Source organism: Phyllostomus discolor, chromosome 1, assembly GCF_004126475.2.
Source record: "Phyllostomus discolor isolate MPI-MPIP mPhyDis1 chromosome 1, mPhyDis1.pri.v3, whole genome shotgun sequence".
NCBI lineage: Eukaryota > Metazoa > Chordata > Mammalia > Chiroptera > Phyllostomidae > Phyllostomus > Phyllostomus discolor.
This window is the reverse complement of record NC_040903.2, coordinates 102,368,059-102,391,144: the sequence shown is the minus strand read 5'-3', so window position 1 is coordinate 102,391,144 and position 23,086 is coordinate 102,368,059. Positions and strand designations below refer to the sequence as shown.

The 23,086-nt window shown below is 35.7% G+C and overlaps 1 protein-coding gene across 5 annotated transcripts in view; it reads left to right on the top strand.

Annotated features, from left to right (window-relative positions):
* The window catches only part of ARHGAP24 (Rho GTPase activating protein 24), a 482,616-nt gene that overhangs the window by 442,736 nt on the left and 16,794 nt on the right, over window positions 1-23,086 (top strand). For all 5 annotated transcript variants that reach the window (XM_028505858.2, XM_036026955.1, XM_028505861.2 and 2 more), the window contains 3 exons: window positions 15,416-15,548; window positions 18,357-18,430; window positions 20,676-20,797. In XM_028505858.2, the coding sequence (XP_028361659.1) occupies window positions 15,416-15,548; window positions 18,357-18,430; window positions 20,676-20,797 (329 nt within the window). The remainder of the gene's footprint in view (window positions 1-15,415; window positions 15,549-18,356; window positions 18,431-20,675; window positions 20,798-23,086) is intronic.

Below are 23,086 nucleotides of genomic sequence, written 5' to 3'. Positions count from 1 at the left end.
ATATAGCATAAATGCAATGACTACAATGCATGTTATTAAGTGCTTGCTGAATACAGCTGCTTGTCTCAACTCAAAACTTAAGGCCCTCTGTTTACTTAATGAAAATAAAGATTGACAAATGCTAGTACCACCTTAACACTTCTATCATTCCCAACTAGTACGTCCTATTTGATATACTCGGGAGAACTGAAGGGCAATGGGAAGAAAGCTAATGTTTCTACTCTGTGATTTGATGTTACTTAATGTCCTATTTGCATGGCACCTCCCTGGGAAGAGCCCCCACTTTGGGAACCGCAGTGTGATCACCCTTCATGGGCTCTGACAGGCCTACTTCCCCAAGTACTTGGCTTCCTATCTAATTTGATCGAAGGTATAATTCTCAAAGGGCTCATTAAACCCTCTTGTAAACATGCCAGCTTGAAAACTTAATGAGCTTAAAGAAAAATATCTCATACGTGGAAAATAAATAAATGAGTATTTACTAAATATTTTATGTAGGACAGGTTATTATCTAGAAATCTGTCAAATTGTATTGTGCTTTACTCTCTTCATGATGTATCTGAAGCTGAGGACATGAATTTCACTTTACTTTTGAATAGATTTGAGTTCACTACCACTAAAACCTGATTGACTTATCAATCAAAATAGCCAATTAACCAAGAAGTTTCCCAGTGTTTGGAAAATCTATAAGTTGGTGTTTGTGTGCTCATGCACACAAATTGGAATAAAAGTTCAGGCATTGCTGACAGCAGGTATGGGACTCAATCCTAGGCTCACCACTTCCTACACATGTTAGCAACCTGGGATTCATTACCTAAGATCTGAAACCCCAAGTTTCTTCATTTGTAAGTAGAAATAATAAAGCCTAGCTCCACAGGGTTGTTGTATTTGTTCACTTAAAAACAAAACACAATGAAACAAAACACCAGGGGTGAAGGGTATAATGTGGATCAGACATTCCATGCATTTATTGTCATCGTAAGTATTGTGATGTTATTGTAATGATAATCCTAACATTTTATATGATAAAGAAAAGTAATACTTTTGAGGTGCATCCATGCTATAGCATATATCAGTATTTTATTCTTTTCTATTGATGATGCAGTTTTATTTTATGGATATATTACATTTTGTTTATTCATTCATCAGTCGGTAGACACAAAAGTTGCTTTTGTTTTTGGCTTTTATGGCTAATACTGACATGAACATGAATGTATAAGTTTTTGTGTTTTAATTTCTGTTGGGTAAATAACTAGAAGTGGAATTCCTGGGTCATATCTATGTTTAACATTGAGGAATGACCAAATTGTTTCCCAAAGTGACTGCACTATATTTCTGCCAGCAATGTATGTGTTTCATTTTTTATTCTAGCCATTTTAGTGAGTGTGAAGTGGCATCTCTTTTTAATTTGTATTTCCCTAATATATACAACTAATGTTATATATCTTTTTATGTGCTTATAAGTCATTCATATATGCTCTTTAGAAGGCATATAGTTTGAAAATGTTTAATTCTTCTGATTATCTTGATAATTTTTGTAAGGAAATGATTGAAACTTGCTAAGGAGCCATAGTACTGTTCTGGGAATATCGGTTGAGAGTTGAGGTGGACATCTGTGACATCCTGGGAGAGTGTGCCCGTACCCATGAGGACATCACTGTGGCTACTTAAACCACTCTATCCATAGGAAAATTCTGCACATATAACCAGAACATGAACTCCAAAACAGTACAGAATTTTATGAATCTTGATCACCGTTTTAATCCCTAACACCTAAAACAATATCTGACATAAAGTAGACACTCATTAGATCTTTGTTGAGTAAATGAATATAAGAAATATATATTTTCAACATATTTGGTGAAAGAAAGAATGCCCATATTTCTGATCTCGATAACTAGATGATATATGTGTGTATTTTCATAAATTAGAATTAGGGACTTGAAAATTGTCATGTTTCAAAACAACTTCTAAAATCATGCTAGAGTATCATTTTTGTCTGTTAATGCAAAACGCCTACCGGTGTCAAGGAAGAGTCATGATCTTATACATGGATTTACAATTTCATAAAAGCCACAACTCTAAACTAAGACCACCACCACCTTATATTTGCTTTGTACTCTAGAAATATTCTCATAAATGCAATGCATTATATTTCTAAAATGAACTAGATTTCAATTTATAGTAAAACATCAACAATGAAACAAAAACAAAACTCTTACTTCTTAATACAATTTTGTTCACTTCTTTTTCTTTCCACTTACAATGGCCTTTCTTCAGAATGGTTCCAGGAGAAAACAGCACTAATGTATTATATATCTGCAAATATGACCACAAAATACCCTTTCCAACAAACAACATGATGGCATTTTATCATGTTATCCACAATGAATATATAATTTAATTCTTTACAGCTTGTTATCCCCTCCCCGAGTGTAGTTGACCCTTGAATGACATGGGGGTTAAGAGCACCAACCTTTGTGCAGTCTAAAATCTGCTTATCTTTTGACTCTTTGAAAACTTAAATATAGTGTGCCCTTTGCATCTGTCAGTTGAAACAACCATGCATCAAAAACAATATTTTTCATCCATAGTTGTGAATCTGCAGTTGGGAAACCAGGGATGGAATGTGAAAATACTGTTTTCATATGTGGTTGTTCCAATCCATGGATACAAAGAGCTGGCTGTATTTACTGAAAAAAAATCCACAGACCAGTCGACCAATGCAAGTCAAACCCAGTGTTCAAGCGTCAACTGTACACACACACACACACACACACACGTGTATAATACATATATATATACATACATACATATATACATACACACATTAATAAAGTAGAATGGTATCATTTAACCCATATGTTGGGAATGCTTTCCTGTAATAAAAAGCTGTTGGAGTGTTCAAGGAAGGAACAAGTTTTGCATGAATTCTAATGATTTCAGTGTTGATTTGTAGATTCACATGGATACACCATAAAATCCTTTTAAGGTCCCTCTCATACTAGGAATTAAAGATTCAACAATGTAAAACTAGACCTCTATTTAATCTTCTTTATAAGACACAAAGGTTTTGTTTTCTGCCTTATTGACTTTATTGGAAGAAAAGTCTTCTGTAAAAGAATGTTATATACTTTATTGTTAGTCCTAGAATCAGACAATCAAATTCTCTGAACTAATAACAGTCACAGAGGGAAATGAGTGACATGCAATAGTGTAATTGTTAGTGACACATTCATAAAAATATAGAATTTTTATTAAGGAAACTGTTTGCTAATTATTCTGTTAGCTAGAAAAATTATTTGTGGTAATTTGTCCTATTTTATTTTTTATTTTAAAATAGAACTATTAAAGAATGGATATGGATTTTAAATACTGTTAAACTTTTTAAAAATGTTTTTAGCACAATATACCTTCTCAAGCCCTAGCCGGGTAGCCCATTTGGTTAGACTGTAGACCCCTTATGCCAAGGTTGTAGGCTCAATCTCCAGTCAGGGCACATAAAAGAATCAACCAATGAATGTATAAATAAGTGGAACAACATACTGATCTCTCTCTCTCCCCATCTCCCTCCCTCCCTTTCCTTTTTCTCTCTCTCTCAAATCAATTTAAAAAAATTAAAAATATGTATATTTATATTTTCTCAGTATCTGAACATCAATAATGCTTCTCCAGAGATTCCTGAGTTGCATAATCTGAAATCTACAGAAAATAATTAATTGCTGAATGTATTTTGATGGTTACATTTCCTTTGTTTCTTCTGAAACTCCATCTGCAGAGTTTAGTGAAGGGAAAAACATGTAAACAGACAACACAAAATCACAAAGTAACCAATTATAGCTGTAACTTCTCTGTTTTAGCTAAACCAAGTTTATTAACTGCTTGCCAAGATTTTGAAGACCATATGAAACTGAAATTACAGTGCATAACACTTCGAGTCCTCAGTATAATTAAAGCAAGAAAGGGTTATGTGATATAGTCTCAGGTACATATGTTTACTAATGTAAAGACATGAAAAGTAGTAGCCATATAAACTTTCTTTGAAAGAAAACCCTAGCTGTCTATAGACCAGGAGTCAAATTTTAGGAAAGACAGCATATCACACTTAAGTAAGAAACAAAAGCTCATCATTTATATCATCTATATGAGATAATTGCAGAATTATAGCATATTTAGTCTATAATTGCATCCAGTTGTATTTATTTTTTAGCCATTTCTGGACAAAATGTGAGGTGAGCAAAAGTATCTCAGTCTACTTTTTTCAAACTATAGTCATGTAATTAATTGAATAGTAAATGCTATTTGTTAAGTACATTGAAAATTTTATGTAAATAAGTTTTCTCATATATTTTACTGTGAATAGCTTATTTATATCCATCTGAAAATAGGTCATGTGAATTGACAGTAACATCCTAATCATTTTAATCATTCTTGTATTTCTTGGCACATATATTACACTTTGTGAATTTAAGAAATTATATTCCATAGGAGAGCCAGAGAAGGTATCCAAGTGTGGCATTACTCCAGCATTATTCCCAAACTACATTCAGAATGCCTGGGTTTATTCAAAATCCTAAGCAAACTAACATCATTCATTGGCAACTGTAGATCCTCTGTGGAACCTCAAAAGCTTGAGCCTTCTCTTGAAGTAGTTATAAATAAATGCAATGAAGGTCTGCTGGCACTGAGGAGAGAATGAATCCAACATGTAGAAACAGTCACAGAGAGCCCAGATTGATTTTCTTCAAACCATAGAACTTATTGGATATGTTCTTTAAAAATTCTACAAAGAACTATATATGTATATGTAATATACATACATTATATGCATAATACAATGTATAATATATACATACGTATAGTTCATGTGTATAGTACACATGTGTAAGGTGTACACATGCAAAAATACATATGTATGTGTGTGTGTGTGTATACATATGTGTGTACATATACATGTGTATGTATAAATAAAAAAGGAAACAAAAAAACCAGAATTGGGAATAACGGTGGAAAGAAAGGGAAGTGTCATCAAGGAACATGTATAAAGGACCCATGGACAAAGCCAAAGGGGGGCAGGATTGAGGGTGGGAGGTGGGGTGGATGGGGCAGAGGAAAGTGGTAGGGGAAAATGGACACAACTGTACTTGAACAACAATAAAAAAAACAAAAAAATAGGACAAAAATTGTGTATCTATTCTAACATGTTTAAACGTCAACCACCTTCAAAGTACTCTTCATTTGATGCAATAGACCTACTGAGATGTTTTTCCATTGCTCAAAATGATTTTTGAACTTGTCAATTTTGGTGCCTTTTACTTCTGCCTTTTTTTGTTCCTTCACTTCTTCCACATCAGCAAAATGTTTCCTGTTGAGGACATTTTTTCATCTGGGGAAACAAAGAGAAGTTGCTTGGGGTAGGATCAGGTGAATGGGGAGGGTGGGGCATGGGGGTCATGCTGTTTTGGGTCAAAAATTCCTGAATACTCAGCACTGTGTAGGTAGGTCTGCTAATAAATCACCTTTCATAAAAGGGATAAATGTGTTGAAAGAATCGGCCTGCTTGGCAGACAGGCTACCTGTAATCTCTTTATCATTGGTGAATTTCAAACAATTCCTTATGTTAATGCTTATTCTAAATAATTATATACATTATTGATATGAATAGGATCTTAGTTTAATAGGAAAATCTATGCAGCTTCATTGGCTTCAGAGATAATTTGTATGGGAGGAATTTATGGAGTTTTTTATAACTTGGCTCTTAAGAGTGAAAAACATTAATGTCATTTATAGTATAAGAATGTATTATGTGCATTTGAATGTTACTTTAAGTTAAATTTGAATATGGAACTGGACCTTGGCTCCAAAAATCAGTGGACTTAGAGGACATATTAACTAATTTTATAGCCATGTTTATTAATTTTATAACTGACAACACTTAAGGTTTTAGGTTTTTTTGTTGTTTCACGTGTATTCAATATGTACAAGGTGGCCTGTTAAAAAAGTTATATTGATGTAACATTGTTTTAAGGAAACTTTCCTGAATATTGTACATCAAGCTCTGTAAGTGTCTCAATTCCACCAGCTTCTTCTCTCTGATGAAGCACCTTGGTACTATAATAAAAAAAGTCAGATCTTATTTTTACTTTTTGGTCTTAATTTTTAATTTACTTAGATAAGTTGGAGTATGGTTATTTATAAACTGAATCAATGCTCTCCAACATACCAACCCAAACTGAGTAAATGGTAACAACTATAATGACTAGTCTATAAAATAAGTATATGTGTTTCTGTATAATGTATATTTACCTATACATGTTAAATATTTACCCTTTGTATTAAAATATGGTATTCAACAGTTATTTCACAAGGTATTTTTCTTGTCATTTGCATTTATTTTTTACCAATGATAACCACCCACATGGGCATGTTCGAAGGACTGGGGGTGGGGAGACAGCCTTGCAGCAAAGAGACCAGCCAATTTACTGCTATATTAATAGAAGCGAGTGATACACACTTGAACTAGAGCAGTGTCAATGACAGTGCTGGTGAGGAAGCATATTCTGGAAGTATTACATTAGAAAATGTAGGGTCCAGTAGTTAGTATTTTAAAAAACTTTCCAGGTGATTTCAGTGTGCCGATCAGTATGAGAATAACTAACTAATCACTGATACATTTAGTGTCTCAGAACAGCAAAATTTAGGTTGACTTCTAGGTTTCTTGTTTGTATGAATGCTAATATTATTCATAGTTGATAATGGTAAAGGAAGAACAATTGTAAGTTTTTATTGTTGTCCAGCTTTGTTTAGAGTTCAAAGTGTGGAACATCTAAGAATTCAATGGAAAGGTCTGATGTAGAGAGGTATACTTTGTAGTCATTATAGAAAAGTGATAGTTGAACTTGTGGGTTTGTCCAGGGGTGTGTGTATGGAGAGTCCAGTGTGCACCTAGAGCCAGCAGAGGAAGAAAATCTTAGGAGCTGACTGGTAAGGGCTGAGGGCTAGAAAAGAACACAAAGAGTGGAAGGGAAAGGCAAGTGTGGCTCTAAAAAAAACAAACAATGAAATGAGAGATTCACCCATGGGAAATAATTATCAGCAGTAGCAAATAGACAAATATCCATGAATTTTTTATCTTTCAGTTTGAGACTGTAGCTACTTTCTTTGGGAAGTTTATTATTTGTAATCACAAATCTCATATGCTCAAAGTAATCTCTTCCTATAGATATACAATAGAATATTTTGTTACTTTAACTAACATGCACATGTGTGTATGTTATGTGTGTGTATGTGAATGCACATGCGCATGTGTATGGCATATTGAGTTCCATATGAAACCAAGTATGTTTATGTCATTAATAGTACAGTAAAGCAGAAGTCTATACACACATACATCTGTCATCCTAAGTCACTCTAGAAATAGGAAAGACAAGGTCACTGAGACAGTTGGGTTTAAGCATGAACAGCATTCCCCTCACCTCTATTTCACTTGGGAGCATCAGAGAGATAAGTATATAACTGCTTGGCTTCGATGAATGGTAGAGTGGCCATATTCAAACTGGTTACTATTACATATTGGAACTCCTTCCTTTCATTGGAAGTTTTCCAAATACGTGTTTTATTTTAGTGTGTCTCGACCTTGGCAGCACATAACAATCACTTGAGGAGCTTTTTAAAAATTTCAATGCCCAGACTTCAGCCCAAACCATCATATATAAAAATAAATAGGACCTGACCATCACTATTTTGAAAAACTCTTGTGTACAACCAGGACTTAGAATCAGTTTCTTCCATATTGATTAGTCTACTTGATAATATTTCTATAAATCCACTTTATCTGAAAACATGTTTCTGTCTTTCTGCTAACATTTCATTACCTAATACTCTAATAGTATATTCATGGTTTTAAAGGTAAAAATCACCAAATGCAGATTTGGGGACTGTATGAGTCTGCTTGTGCTGCCATAACAAAGTATCATGGACTGGGTGACTTAAATAGCAGAAATGTATTTTCCCACAGCTCTGGAGAATGGACTGAGATCAGGGTCCAGCATGACTGGGTTCTGTTAAGGGCTTCCTTCCTGGCTTGTAGATGTCCCCCTTCTCAGCAGTGTGCTCACACAACCTTTCATTGTTGCATACGCATGGGGTAGGAGGATGGGGAGCAAGCTCTCTAGTGTCTCTTCTTTTTTAAAAAATATATCTTATTGATTATTCTATTACAGTTCTCCCATTTCCCCCCCTTTATTCCCCTCTGCCCTGCAACCCCTTGCCCCCAATCTTCCCCCCTGCTTAGTTCATGCCCACAGGTCATACATATAAGTTCTTTGGCTTCTACATTTCCTGTACTATTCTTAATCTCCCCCTGTCCATTTTATACCTACTATTCATGCTTCTTATTCCCTGTACCTTTTCCCCCATCCTGCCCCCTCCCATCCCTGCTGATAACCCTCCATGTGATCTACATTTCTGTGATTCAGTTCCCGTTCTAGTTGTTTGCTTAGTGTGTTTTTGTTTTTTTTAGGTTCACTTGTTAATAGTTGTGAGTTTGTTGTCATTTTGCTGTTCATAGTTTTTGATCTTCTTCTTTTCCTTAGATAAGTCCCTTTAACCTTTCATATAATGAAGGGTCAGTGATGATGAACTCCTTTAACTTGACCTTATCTGGGAAGCACTTTATCTGCCCTTCCATTCTAAATGAAAGCTTTGCTGGATAGAGTAATCTTGAACATAGGTCTTTGCCTTTCATGACATAGAATACTTCTTTCCAGCCCCTTCTTGCCTGCAAGGTTTCTTTTGAGAAATCAGTAGATGGTTTTATGGGCACTCCTTTGTAGGTAATTGTCTCCTTTTCTCTTGCTGCTTTTAAGATTCCCTCCTTATCTTTAATCTTGGCCAATGTAATTATGATGTGCCTTAGTGTATTCCTCCTTGGGTCCAACTTCTTTGGGACTCTCTGAGCTTCCTGGACTTCCTAGAAGTCTATTTCCTTTGCTAGATTAGGGAAGTCCTCCTTCATTATGTTTTAAAATAAGTTTTCCATTTCTTGCTCTTCTTCTTCTCTTTCTGGCATCCCTATGATTCAGATGTTGGAATATTTCAAGTTGTCCTGGAGGTTCCTAATCCTCTACTAATTTTTAAAAATCCTTGTTTAATCATTCTTTTCTGGCTGAATGTTTATTTCTTCCTTCTGCTCCAAACCATTGATTTGAGTCCCTGTTTCCCCCATCACTGTTGGTTCCCTGTGCATTTTCTTTTAATTCACTTTTCATAGCCTGTACTTTTTACTCTATTTTACAACCATACTCAACCATTTCTGCAAGCATCCTGAATACCAGTATTTTGAACTGTGCATCTGATAGGTTGGCTATCTCTTCATTGCTTAGTTGTGTTTTTTTCTGGAGCTTTGATCTCTTCATTTGGGCCACTTTTTTTTTTGTCTCAGCATGCCTGCTACATAGTAAGGGGTGGAGCCTTAGGTATTTACCAGGGCAGGGCAACCCAAGTTGTTGTGTTGTGGTGCTATATGTGAGGGAGGGGTCTGAGAGGGAATGATACTTGCTCAGCTCTCTGCCAGCTTCCAGATACTTCCTCTGCTACCCACAAGCAAATTGGGCCCTTCTAGTGCTGATTCCTGGGTGGGTGGTTTTGTGTACATTCTGGGACCCTGTGGGTCTCTTCAACAAACTCTCCTGTGAGGCTGGGAGTTTCTCTCACTGCCCCAGTCCCCATAGGTTTTTTCAGCCAGGGGTTTTGAGGCTTTATTTCCCTGCACTCAAACCCTGGGTTGCACAGCCTGTCTTGCTCCCTAGTTGTTCCTCCTGGTTTATCCTCACGCAAATGTGGGAGCATCTGGTCCACAAGCCACTGCCTGCCCTGAGTCCTGTCCACCCTGACTGACTGTCTCTGCCCCTCCTACCAGTCTGGATAAATGTTTCTTTTATAACTCCTTGGTTATCAGACTTCCATACAGTTCTATTTTCTGGCAGTTCCAGTTGTTTTTTGTTTTTTAATTTGTTGTTGTCCTTCTTTTGGTTGTGCAAGGAGGCCCAGTGTATCTACCTTTACCTCCATCTTTGCCAGAAGTCCCTCGTGTCTCTTCTTATAAGGGCACTAATCCCATCAAACCAGGGTCCCACCCTTATGACCTAATCTAACTCTAATTACCTTCCCAAGGGCCCATCTCCAAACACCATCACATCAGTGGCTAAGGCATCAACATGTGAATTTGGTGAAGGACAATTCAGTCCATTACAGGACTCATCATGCAGTTCTATACCATTATTACTTTTAAACCAGAAAACTTGTTTGGGACAGTCACTGATTCAGTGTAGTCCAGGACTGTGCCTGAAGGTGAAACTGTGTTTCGGTGTTGTATACAATTCAGTGGTAACACTTCAGTAAGAGTACAACAGGCCATGACAGTTTAACTCTCTACTCAAGTTTCACTGCCAAAAAGTGTGCCAGGTTTGGAAGATACAAAAGAAAATAAGTTTGACCAGAACCAGGCTGGTTTTTTAGACATTTAGTTTAGTTTGGAACTTTTTCCTCCCTTTGGATTTGCTTATGTATGGCTTGGTGAATTTGGTAGGTAGAGCAGTGTGTTGTTTTAAGGCACTTTGCTGGCATTCTTCATCTTGGTAGTTCTGCTAAATGTGTTCAGCCTCACAGGTTTTCTCCATGGAGCGCTAGGAATATGACATTATCTCTTTGGAATTCTAAGTGAACTGTAGGTTATCTCACTACGTGTGTTGCAAATGAGTTCAGAGTACCTTTAACTTTCTGTGTGGGTGCATTGAAAATTCATTCTATTCAGTTAAATCAGTGGATTATGTTGTATTCTGGGCTTAGTATCCAGAGTGAAAATTTCCATTATAATTTTGAGGCTTAAAAGTTTCAAGACCTTTACTGTGTAGTATTATCCTTGTAGTTACTATGGCATTTGAACTTATCTGTGTATGTCAGTCTGTTTATCAGAGAAAGCAGGACGGATTTAGAGGATAAGCAGGGAGGGATTGCCACCAGATTCTCTTATCCCAGTTCAGATCAGTAAAATGCCTGTACTGTACATAGATTATAAATAACACAGGTCAAGTTTGGGAAGTATGAAAACATTCTTAAAACCACTTACCTGGCAAGGACTTAGCAGCTGGAATATATAGAAAACATTATGAAGTTGAACAAATGAGAAATGGTATGGAAACATGTTGGTAATGGGTTAGAGATATAAACCCAAGAGGGGAAAAAAAAAAGATCTATGCTGTTCATCTCTGTTTCACCCAGTGTGTGGCATGAGGTAGTGTACACCATAAAAGTCTGTAAATTATTTGGTGAGGTAATGATTTCTAGAACAGTCCCAGAATGACCAAATGAAAACCTCTGAGAATGTAAAATTAGGCCAATTGTAGAAAGTGTCATGGAAACCCCCCTTTAAGTTTAATGAAAGCACAGAAGAATTCATAAGCCCAAATACAATGTAAGGTGTCAACAAAACACATATGTTGATGAACTGAGGGATATATGCTGCACAGCGTCTCTGGCCTGATGGCGCCTTCACTCAGGGTCCCTGGGCCTGTCTTCACCTCCTTGCTGCCACTGAATAAAATGTACATGATTATTTATCTTAATTTCTCAAATCATTGTACCACCAGGTGAGTGAAAGAGATCTGAGGTTTGTATAATGATTTTACTAAAAGAGTGATATATATATATATATATATATATATATATATATATATATATATATATCAGTAATTAGCCAAAAAGAACTTTATATATGTGCAATTTCCTGTTCAAGTACCTAAGCAGGGTACTTGAACCTACTCATTGAGCCTCTGTGAAGGCCTGGTGCGGACACAGATGTGAATAGGTGTGTGCCACTGCCGTCGGTATTGCTGTTACTAACCTGGTTGGGGATTTTAGCTGCACATGGACACCATTGTCTGCCATAATGCAGTCACCTCCCTTCACCTTGAGGAAGACTGAGATATGTTTCTTCGAGGCAAAGACAGCACGGTCCTCTAGGTGCATTAGGCAATTAACACACAATTGCAGTTAAAGTAGTAGAAATGATCTCATAGGGCCTGTCTTAACTAATTCACTGTATTCTATTCATAATTAAAAATAGTGTTTTCTCTTCAATTCTAAACTGATAGACAATATAGCAGTCCCCTTAATTGGTATTTACCTAATTGGATGTATATATTAAGCAAATATTAATTAGGCAAAGTAATGGGTTTTCAGTAGGAGGTGTCAGGCTGCAGAGTTAGATGCAGAAGGTTACTGTTTTGCACAGTGGATATATACCAAGTGATTTTTAGAGAAACCCCAGACTTTTCATTGCAGCCTTATAGGCAGCATACTGGCAATGGGGCAGATGCACTGTGAGACTCTTGAGGTAAATCAGAACCGGCAAGTATGCTGGAGTCTGTCCAGAAGTGATTGTCTTCTTTTATTCAGTGGGAGAGGACAAAGCCAAAAATGGGAATGCTAGGAAAACTTAGAAGTCTCCTTTCTACAAAATAATCTAAGCTAAATAAGGCCCCCCTCCCCAAGTGTAACAAGTTTTGATAATCAAAAAAATATATATTTGGTCATTTTTCTTCATTGCTTCTATATAACAGTGTGTAGGTATAAGTATGCGCACTATAACACTAAAAAGCTAATGTAACATATCACTCTAGGGAAGGGATAATATAATCATCCCAGCCCACATCTCTTACCTTGATTTATAGCTCAAATAGTTCTATTCTTGTAAAATTACTGCAGCTTTGCTGCTAGGAATATTGCTGGTGGATGAAGAATGATTCTGCAGCTTTTTTTCCTTCAAAATTTTCACCTCATCTCCATTAGTCTAACTTTGCAATTGCGCCATCTAGTGTTCAAATGTCCTCAATACTATATCTCAACTTCATTAGAAGCAAAATAATGCAGGAAGTAACAAACAAGTTAGTTACCTTTAAAACAGGGGAAAGGCAATGTAATGAATAGTTCAATATTCAAATACTAAAACATATTTCTTCTTAAATATATTTCTTGTTATTATTGCCTCATTTATTGTTTTTATTTCATAAATATTTTCTATATTCTGTGATCATATAAATTATACATAATATACTCAATATATTGAAATTATACTTACTTTACATTTACTTTTATATTCCTCTATGCACATACCTATAACTTAAAATTGTCATTGACCTTAAATGCAACACAACACAGTCATGGATTGGAGTGGGTTGGATTATAGTGGAATCAAAGACGGAAATAGTTTATTTGAATACTTGATTGAACTGCATATCCTTCTCAGGTTTTGGTTTTGTTACTACTGATGACTGCACCTTCACAGGTCAGGTGCTTTACAAATTAGCATAGGAACCACAGAAGGGATTTGACATGCATGAAGTAGAGTGGTTTGCCAGAAAAAAAAATAGTAGTTTTCTTGTCATACCATCCAGGCTTTTTTATGTCTATCTTTAAAAGCAATCAATTTTGGAAAGTATTTTTAGGAATTAATGATCTTGTTCACAGTTTCCAAGATGTCCTAGAGGTATAATTTTTCTTTTCTTTTCTAGCCTTTGAGATGACTTCTATATTGTCTACCAATTTAGAATTTTAAGAGAATGCTTATTTAATTATAAAAAGAGTAAAATTAATTGGTTAAGACAGGTCCTATCAGATCATCTCTGTTATTTTAACATTTGCAAAATGATTGACAATGTTCCTACTCTAACCTACCCCCATGTGAACATGGAAGACCTCAGTCTTATCCTGTCAAATCCTGAGGTAGGGGTCTGTAAGTCTCAGGGTCTGTGAGCCTGCCACTCACACCTCATCCGGTCCCACTCTGAGGTCTGGTTTCCCTAGTCTTTTATCAGCTTCTGAAAGACAGGATGCTCCCTCCCACTTTGGACTCTGTTTATTGGCTTCGCATTAATCAGGAAGACCTCCTGTTCTTTGGCTCTCACTCAGTTAATTCTTGGCCCAAACATCATTTCCTCAGAGAAGCAACCTCTGGTATCAGGTAGCATCTAGTACTTTTCCTTATTACCAGTTATCATACTTTGTGATAATATACTCATATTATTATCTGCTTAATATCTGCTCTCTCCATTAGGTTTTAACTTAAAAGCAGGCTAGAATAATACTTTCTTTAATTCCTTGGGGTCCTAGCCACTGTGTTTGCTGTAATGTTCAGTACAGAGTAGGTATGTGGGAAATACCCAGTGAAATCGACCTATGAGTCCCAAACTGAGAACTGAAGTGCTTGTTGTCCCAGCCCATGTAGTTTGATGAAGTCGACTCTGCTTTCATGTCACTCTTGGGGCAAGCAAATGTTCACTGAGGCAGGAAATTCTGCTGCCTATATTCCAGCTTGTCCAGGTGTAGCCCTCCCTCTGGGAATTGTCTCTTCCTATAGCATGGTCTGGAAGGGGGTATGTGTTCTCATTATTCACAGAACCCCTGACCTTTTTCACTACCGCTCCTGCTTCAGGGGAATCGACTGGCCTTTTGGTTCCCTGCTCACCCATCTCTTCTTCCCATGTTTCTGTCCTCTTCCTGCACCCCCCAAATAAAAATCAAAGCCAAACCAACAGCAAAAAAAAAAGACAAACCCACCTCCTTCTATCTTTACTGTCAGCTGCCTTCCTGGATTAACAGGGAATAGGGAAATACAAAGAACAAAATATAAAATAATATTTCAGTGAATTACTCTGCCAACCTGGTATTCAGCAGAGAATAAAAATAAATTTTGCATGCTATATAAAGGTCATGTTTTCACTGTTTATTTTTGTAGCATTTTCCTCTCTTTCTAAAAGACTTTAAGGGTTCCCAACTCTCTTGTAAGATTAGACAAGCAACAGTGCTAAGAATCAACCATTTTCAAAATGAGCTCTGCTTAAAAAGCTATAGCGTGTCACAGCAAGCTTCAGGTGTCTATACCCAGTCACCAAAGTCTTCTCCAGAATGAGTGGGATATTTTGAGAAATAAACTTAAGATGCAGAAGTAGTAGATTTGATATTGAATATATACATACACACATATGTAGATTTGATATTTTGTGTAAATTGTATTCTAATTTACTTAAGTTTAATATACACTCATTGTTTTTGAAGGTTAACATTTTTTCTTAACACCGAATGCACACAAGGGCAAAATGCTGTACTTTCAAATATTTTCAAGCCACGCTGAGAATTCCAAGTGTCCTTTTATGTGCCTTTCCATTCCATGTGAGGTAGCACCCAGTAGGCCTCACATTAGTAAGTGGTTCTTGAAAGCTGGGTTAACTGATTCAATTGCCAATTCATATAAAATTCTGACACTTTATATATATATGTATATGTATTTGATGAAAAAAATAAATAAAATGCTACCAGGTTCAGTGCAAAGATGGTCTTCATGCTTCTGTCTCCACAGCAACACAGATGTGCACACAGTGGCATCACTCCTCAAACTATACCTCCGAGAACTCCCAGAACCAGTCATTCCCTACTCGAAGTACGAAGACTTTCTGTCATGTGCCAAACTGCTCAGCAAAGAAGAGGAAGCAGTAAGCCTATGCATTTATTTCTATGAAAGCTTTCGTTTCAGGGTTTTATCAGTGTTCTTTGTCTTTAATTTGTAAACTTTCCTTTACCTGTCCTTGGATCATTTTCCACTATTCTGTGTGTGGACATCACACACACTTAAACTTGATACACACAACCCAGGTCCCGTTTTTAATCCCCTCTCTCGTCAAAAAAAAAAAAAAAAAAAAGTGGCTGATTAAGTGAAATTAGCACTCCTGGCCATTATGCTCCCCTACAAGGTTAATTGTGGTGCCACATGCTCTGTGAACAAAGTAAATGACTTACTTCATATTTCCTTTTTCATTGTGTGCCTCTTAAGGCACCTCAACAATGACTCCTAAGAAATCATACCTACAGCCTATATTTTAAAAAGAACAAAAAACAGCTTTAGTGAGATGTAATGCAGATACTATACAATCACCCATTTGAAGTATACAATTTATTGCTTCTTAGTATATTTTCAGAATTATGCAACCATCACCAAAACCAAATTAGAATGGTTAGCACATGTTATCACCCCATACAAGCCTCATACCTGTTTTCCATGCCTCTCATTCCCCAGCTCTTGTCAACTACTGATTGACTTTCTATCTTTACAAATTTGCTATTCTGGACATTTCGTGTACATGGCATCATTCAATACATTGTCTTTTGTGACTGGTTTCTTTCACTGTTTTCAAGGTTCAACCACAATGTACCACATATCAGTACCTTATTCCTTTTATTTCTAGATAATATTCCAATTTTTATCCATCATTTGCAGAACATGTGTGCTGTTTCTATTGTTTGGCTGTTACTAACAGTGCTGCTATGAACACATGATTTCATTTCTCTTGGGTACATATTTAGGAAGTAGAGGTGGGCCATATGTAACATTGTTTTCTAAAGAGGCTTCACCATTTAAAATTCCAGTGTCTGCAGGTTCTGATTTCTCTACACTTTGCCAACACTCATCATCTCTCTTTTTCATCATAGCCATCCTAGTGTGTGTGAAGTGGTGTGTCACTGTAGTATGAGTTGCAGTTCCCTGATAGCTGATGATTTTAAACGTCTTTTCATGTACTTAATTGGCTATGGGTGTATTTTCTTTGGAGAAACATGATATTCAGATCACTTCCCAGATCATTTCAATTGGGTTATTTCTCTTGTTATAAAGTTGTAAGAATTCTTTATTTACAAGGTCTGTCTAGAAGGTATCCAGGCATACACTGAAAAATAGAGACATTTATTGAAGAAGATACAAGAAACATAACCCATTATTGTCTTATGTAGAACATAGGACAATAGGACATAGGACAATAATGTCTTACTCCCCTTCAAAATAGGCACCTTGGGACCTGAACACAGTTCTCCCAGTCTCCATCAGCTGCCCCATCATATTTTCCTGAATCTCATTGATTGTTTGAAATCTCCTCCCTTTCAAAGGTGATTTTAGTTTTGGGAAAAGCCATAAGTCACAAGGTGCCAAATCTGGGCTGTAGGGGGACTGAGTCATCTGGGTGATTTGATATTTTGCCAGAAAATTCTGCCCAAGACATGATGCATGAATGGGCACATTGTCCTAATGAAGCTGCCAATCACCAGATGCGCATAGTGCAGGCTTCCGAATCATCCGAATAGTTTCCATGGAGAAATGTTCAAGCTTAACACAAAATTTGGTTCACATTCATTGCTCTACTAGCTCAGTCATTTTGAATGTGAGGGCCACATAGTACACATGTTCACTCAACAGCATCTACCACCCAAGCTGACTAGTACAGTGAGGTCGTCATTGTTCACACATGTGCATTCTCGTTGGCTGCCAGGTTACACTTATGTCATGAAAACTGTTCTTATTATATTAACAATGGCTGGACTCTTCCAGACAGACTTTGTAATTTAGATACAAATACCTTATTAGATATATGATTTGAAAATAATTTCTCCCATTCTATGGTTTGGCTTTATTTTCCTGATAGCTACCCTTTGAAGTATAACAGTTTTAATTTTAATAAAGTTTAATTTATTTTTCTTTTGTCACATCTGCTTTTACTCACATATCTAAGAAGGCTTTGTTCAATCCAAGGTCACCAAGATTTACCCCCATATTTTCTAATGAGACTCCTACAACTTCAGCTCTTACATTTAGATACATCCTCCATTTTCAGTTAATTTTGTTTATGGTGTAAGGAAAGGGTCTAATATCACCCTCTGGCATGTGGATATCCAGGTGTCTCACCACCATTTGTTGAAGAGACTATTCTTGTCCTGTTGGATTTTCTTGGCACTCTTGTAAAAATTGCTGCCTGTTTGTTACATAATGTCTGTGGCTGTATTTGCACTACAACTGAAGAGCTGAAGAGATGAGACAGAGACAATATGTACCAGAAAGCTTAAAATACTATTTGGTTCATTATAAGAACAAATCAGATTACATTATCTACTAGCTTTTCTGGGACCATTTTATTTTAGAGGAAGTTCTACAGTGAGATAAAACAATGCATTTAAACCCTTTGTGAAATTTCCAGAGAGATCAGACTTTCCAACCCTCCACTCCACTCTAGACAGCGTGTCCTAGACATGGCCAACCCTGAGAGACTATGCATCTGCAGATGCGTGTCTGTGTTTTGGTCACGCTGAAAGTGGAAAGGACCCTCACTACATCAAGGCTACTTTCTTCTCCCCAGATAACCCTATTATAAGTGAAACTGTCTTCCATTTTCAGGCAAACATGAACAAATGTTTAAGCTATTTAAAGGGCTTCACTTAAATTTGTTTCTCCACATATTTATTCTCTTCTTTATACTTAGGGTGTTAAGGAATTAGCAAAGCAGGTGAAGAGTTTGCCAGTGGTCAATTATAACCTCCTCAAGTATATCTGCAGGTAAGAACTGTCCTAGACAAGACAAGACTGTATTTAGTCTGACACTAATTTATGTTGGACAATGAATAATACCATTTTACTGCTACCAGCTCAGTGTTGGCCTTGCAAAACTAAGTTTTGACAGTGACTTCAAAGGTATCGTTAAGCACTAAATTTGCATGATTTTGTAATTTGTTATTTCTGAAGTTTCTCTTAGCTCTAAATATTAAAGCTATATTGCTTTGTACTTTAGTCAAAGTTGCTTGTACATGTACCATGTACTATTGTTCGGGATAAGGAGCATGCTCCTTGGCATAAGAAAGGTTTGCATGGGAGTCCAGACTGACTACTGACCACTTATTTGTCCATAGGCAATTTCTAACTCTTATTTAATCTAAGAGTCTTGAATGGGTAAAATGGTAGTAAAAACACACATCTCACGCAGTTGTTTAAAAAGTTAAATTATATTTTAATTAATTAATCTGTATGTATTAAGTACTCACTAAATATTATTTTCTTTCCATTCCTCTCCCACATCAAGACTCATTGAAAAGACATTTGTAATTCAATTCTGTTAGGAAAATAGCTGCCTGGTAAAGCTCTCTCTCAGTGATCATTTTCACCTTAAAACCTGGGATGGGAGGTGCCTCTGTTTAAAAAAACAAATGTAAAATTGAAACATGTTAAATTTAAATAAAAAGATTGATGAGTAACACAATTACACAGTATCTTAAGTGACAGCTTCCCAGTCCATTTCAAAATAAATGTCAAATTTTTGATTCTGTACAGTGCATCATTTATATATGCTTTACGTGTTGTGATTAGATAAAATGTTCAGCAGACTAGGAACTATGGTGTTTAAAATGATTGTGAAATACTATGGAGTTCATGTCCACTGTCACTAGCTAGGAATTCTAAAACCTCCTGCTATAACTTTGTATGTTTCAGAAGCAAACAATACTTTAGGTATCAGAATTGTAAAAAGCAAAAAATAGTTTCACCGATATCATAAACTTATCAACATGCAAGTCTCTTATCCTAAGGTTTGGAACTAATTCAAGCTACTATTCTAGATAATAACATGGTTAAATTCTCTTTAAGTAAAAGAGGAAAAGGCTTGTTTGAGAACTTGATTGTAAGTTTTTATCTTCACAATGGAAAAACTCTTGAAACATTTTAATTCTAGCTCTTTCAAATAAGAAATGGTAGTTTGACTTTTTGTCCTTTAATTTTCCTATAATTCAGTCTGTATAACAGTAATGAACATGTCAAAATAGGCACCTTTATGAAAAGCCATGACGTCGTAGCTAAGAGCACCAACACTAGTGTCAGGACACCTGAGTTCAAATCTCAGCTCTTTCACTAATTAACTCTGTGTTCTTGGAAAAGATTTTTAACCTTTCTGGTGCCTCATGTACGTTATCTGTGAAATGGAGATAACAATAGTGTTTAGCTCATAGAGACACCTTGAGAATTTACTGTTAGCAAAATGACTGCCACATAATAAGATATATTAAATAACACATTAATAAGTTAATACTTATTTATCACCATCTCCTTTTTATCTCCTCAATACAGTCATTGAGCTATGAAATAACAGAAGCTCTTGTAAAAATGAAGAAGGGTTAGGGAATGAAAAAAATACTGAAAGATTACAAAAACAATTCCTCCTGATAAAATCATTCAGGGAAAGGGCTATTTTATTTCATGCCTCTTATTCTTTAGCACCTAATAAATTGAAACCATTTGTGCTTGTAATTTTTCATATCAGTAGAACTGAGGTTTTAATTTAAACCATGTTTGATCTCATTTTTTAGCAAACTGTAAATTGAAAGCTCACAAATTACTCCATACAGAGGGTTGATTCTTCCCCTCTGAAATAGGGATTGTACCAAATGATCTTATTTATAATTCTCAACTTGAATATGTGTATTTAACACTTTTTTGGAGGATTAGAAGGGAATTCACATTCTTCAATTTCAAGTCATGTTAATATTTTCCAAGCATTTGTTTTTTGTGACTGACAGAGGAAACCAAGTCAAGCCAGGCCAGAAGTGATAACTGGTATAATCTCTCAAGTTTGATTCTTAATAATTTATAATATATTGTATTCTCTCCACATTTAATTATTTGAATTTCTAAGTAATTTTACCTATATAATCATTGCTTATCATATTCCACTTTATAAATACTTTCTAATGACTCATTTTATTCCATTGACAAATTTGGCTTCATTGTGTTTGGTTTGCATGTTTACACCCAACAGATTCTTGGATGAAGTACAGTCCTATTCCGGAGTTAACAAAATGAGTGTGCAGAACTTGGCCACTGTCTTTGGCCCTAACATTTTGCGCCCCAAAGTGGAAGATCCTTTGACCATCATGGAGGGTAAGTAAATGATTATCTTATACTCTCATCAAAAAGCAATCACTGTCTCCTGATTGGCCTGAACCTATTGAGCAAACTAGGGAAATAAGTGAATCCATGGTAAGTCCATTTATTGACTCAAGATTTTCTGATGAAAAAGTCTTCTCTTTGGGAGTCAGGCATTTTGTTTTTTTAGTTTACTAAGCATAATAATTTACTAAATGATTCCTCAGTAGCTTTACAATAATAAAAGGAACTTCTATAAGTCATCTGTAAAATATTAAGCACAAACTAGAAAATTCCAGTTCACTTTTTGAGCCAATATAACTTTCAAAAAATTCAAAAGTTACTATTGTAATATAATATGTTTTTAATTAATTTTGGTTTTATTCATTCAATTTCAAGAGGTAGAGAAATATGATCCTCTATAAGACAATGTTGCTTATTTACCTGTGGGTTGAAACATGAAGGAATTCTTACTTTCTAAATTACCAAATCCCTCAAGTTCTTCTCCACAGCGAACTACTGCTTCTGTTTATTTCTATCAGGCCTCACCACTGGAGCAACTGTCTTCCCCATGGCCATTACTAGCACTATTGTTTTCAGCAAATTGGCCTGATTGACTATTTAAGAATTTAATAGAGAAGAGGGAAGGAGAGAGAACAATTATTTTGCATTTCTTTCTGTATTGATTCAGTCTAGAACAAAATATTTCCCTCATAATGTTCCTTTCTTGACAATTCTAAGATTTTCATTCCTCTGTATTATGAGAGAGAGAGAGAGAGAAAACTTTTAAGTGTCCTCAATTCAGCTTAGTTTATTTTGTCAAATATCGAAGTCAATGTAAATTGATCATCAGGTATTTTTACAATAAAATAGTTGGTAGAGAAAACTTAATTTCTACCTGCTGTCTAAAAACCTTTTCTTATTATGAAATAAAGTATATAGAATAAATACCATACAGAAAACCATCACACACACACACACACACACACACACACACAACTTCTCTTAATAATTATTATCAGGTAAACACTCCAGAAAGCACCATAAGGTCGAGAAGGAAAACTCCTGGGCTTCCAGGAAGCTAGCCCTTCCGCACTGTCCCAGCATCTTACTGCCCTGATGCTCACGTCAGCAGTTTCCTTGCATATCTTTGGAGTTTTATCAACAATTTGGACTTTCCTTGACATTATGTTTACCCTTTACTATTCTTTTATTTGATACATTTAAGTCTATTTTAATATACAGGATCCCTACAATTTATGTCGAAAAATTACAGCAGGTTGTCCTACCTGTAGAGTTTCCCACGGCCTGAACCCTGCTGATTGCATATTCCTAACGCACTTGGGGATGCTCCTCTGCCCTCTATTTTCTAAAAATTAGGACCTCAATCAAATTCATGTCTGATATTCTCAGCAAGGCTGTTCATTATGCTATATAACATCTGGTTTTCTCTATTTTGTGTGATCTTGGTATAATTCTTAAAACTGTTAATTCACTGGATGTTGAAATAGTGATATCTTAATTCAGTGACTTTTTCCAATTTTTAAAACTGTGATAAATATATAAAACATAAGATTTACCATCTTGACCATTTCAGATGTATAAGTACATGCATATTGCTATGCACTTGTTACCACCATTCATCTCTGAAAGTATTCTCATCTGCAAAACAGAAACTTTGTATCCATTAAATAGATCTCTTCTCCTCCCTCATCTCTTCACAAATTCATTCTATGTATTCTGTCTCTGAATTTTATTTCTTTAAATACCTCACATAATTGGAATCACACAGTATTTGTCTTTTGTGGCTGGATTATTTTACTTAGCATAATGTCTTCAATGCTCATTCATGTAGTAGCATTATAATTTTTTAACTTAGTAATTGAAACATTTTTATTAAAAAAAAAAACTCTTTTCCTAAGTGGTAACTTTCATAAATAAAAGGCAGGATAAATGCTGCTTGGATCTTTCCCTTTATTTATTAGTTTTTAAATAATGAAGTAGATTATTTTTAATTGAGTTTATTGGGGTGACATTGGTTAACAAACCCATACAGGTTTCAGGTGTGCAACTCAAGAAAACATCATTTGCACACTGCATCGTGTGCCCACTGCCCCAAGTAAAGTGTCTTTCTGTCCCCCTTTGTCCCCCCTTTGTCCCCTTCCACCTCCCCTATGCCCCTTTCCATCTGGCTGTCAACATACTGTTATCTGTGTCTATGTGTAATATATATTTTATAAACATATATAAAATATAATGTGTAAAATATATTTATATATTTTGCATAATTCCTTCAGCTTTTTC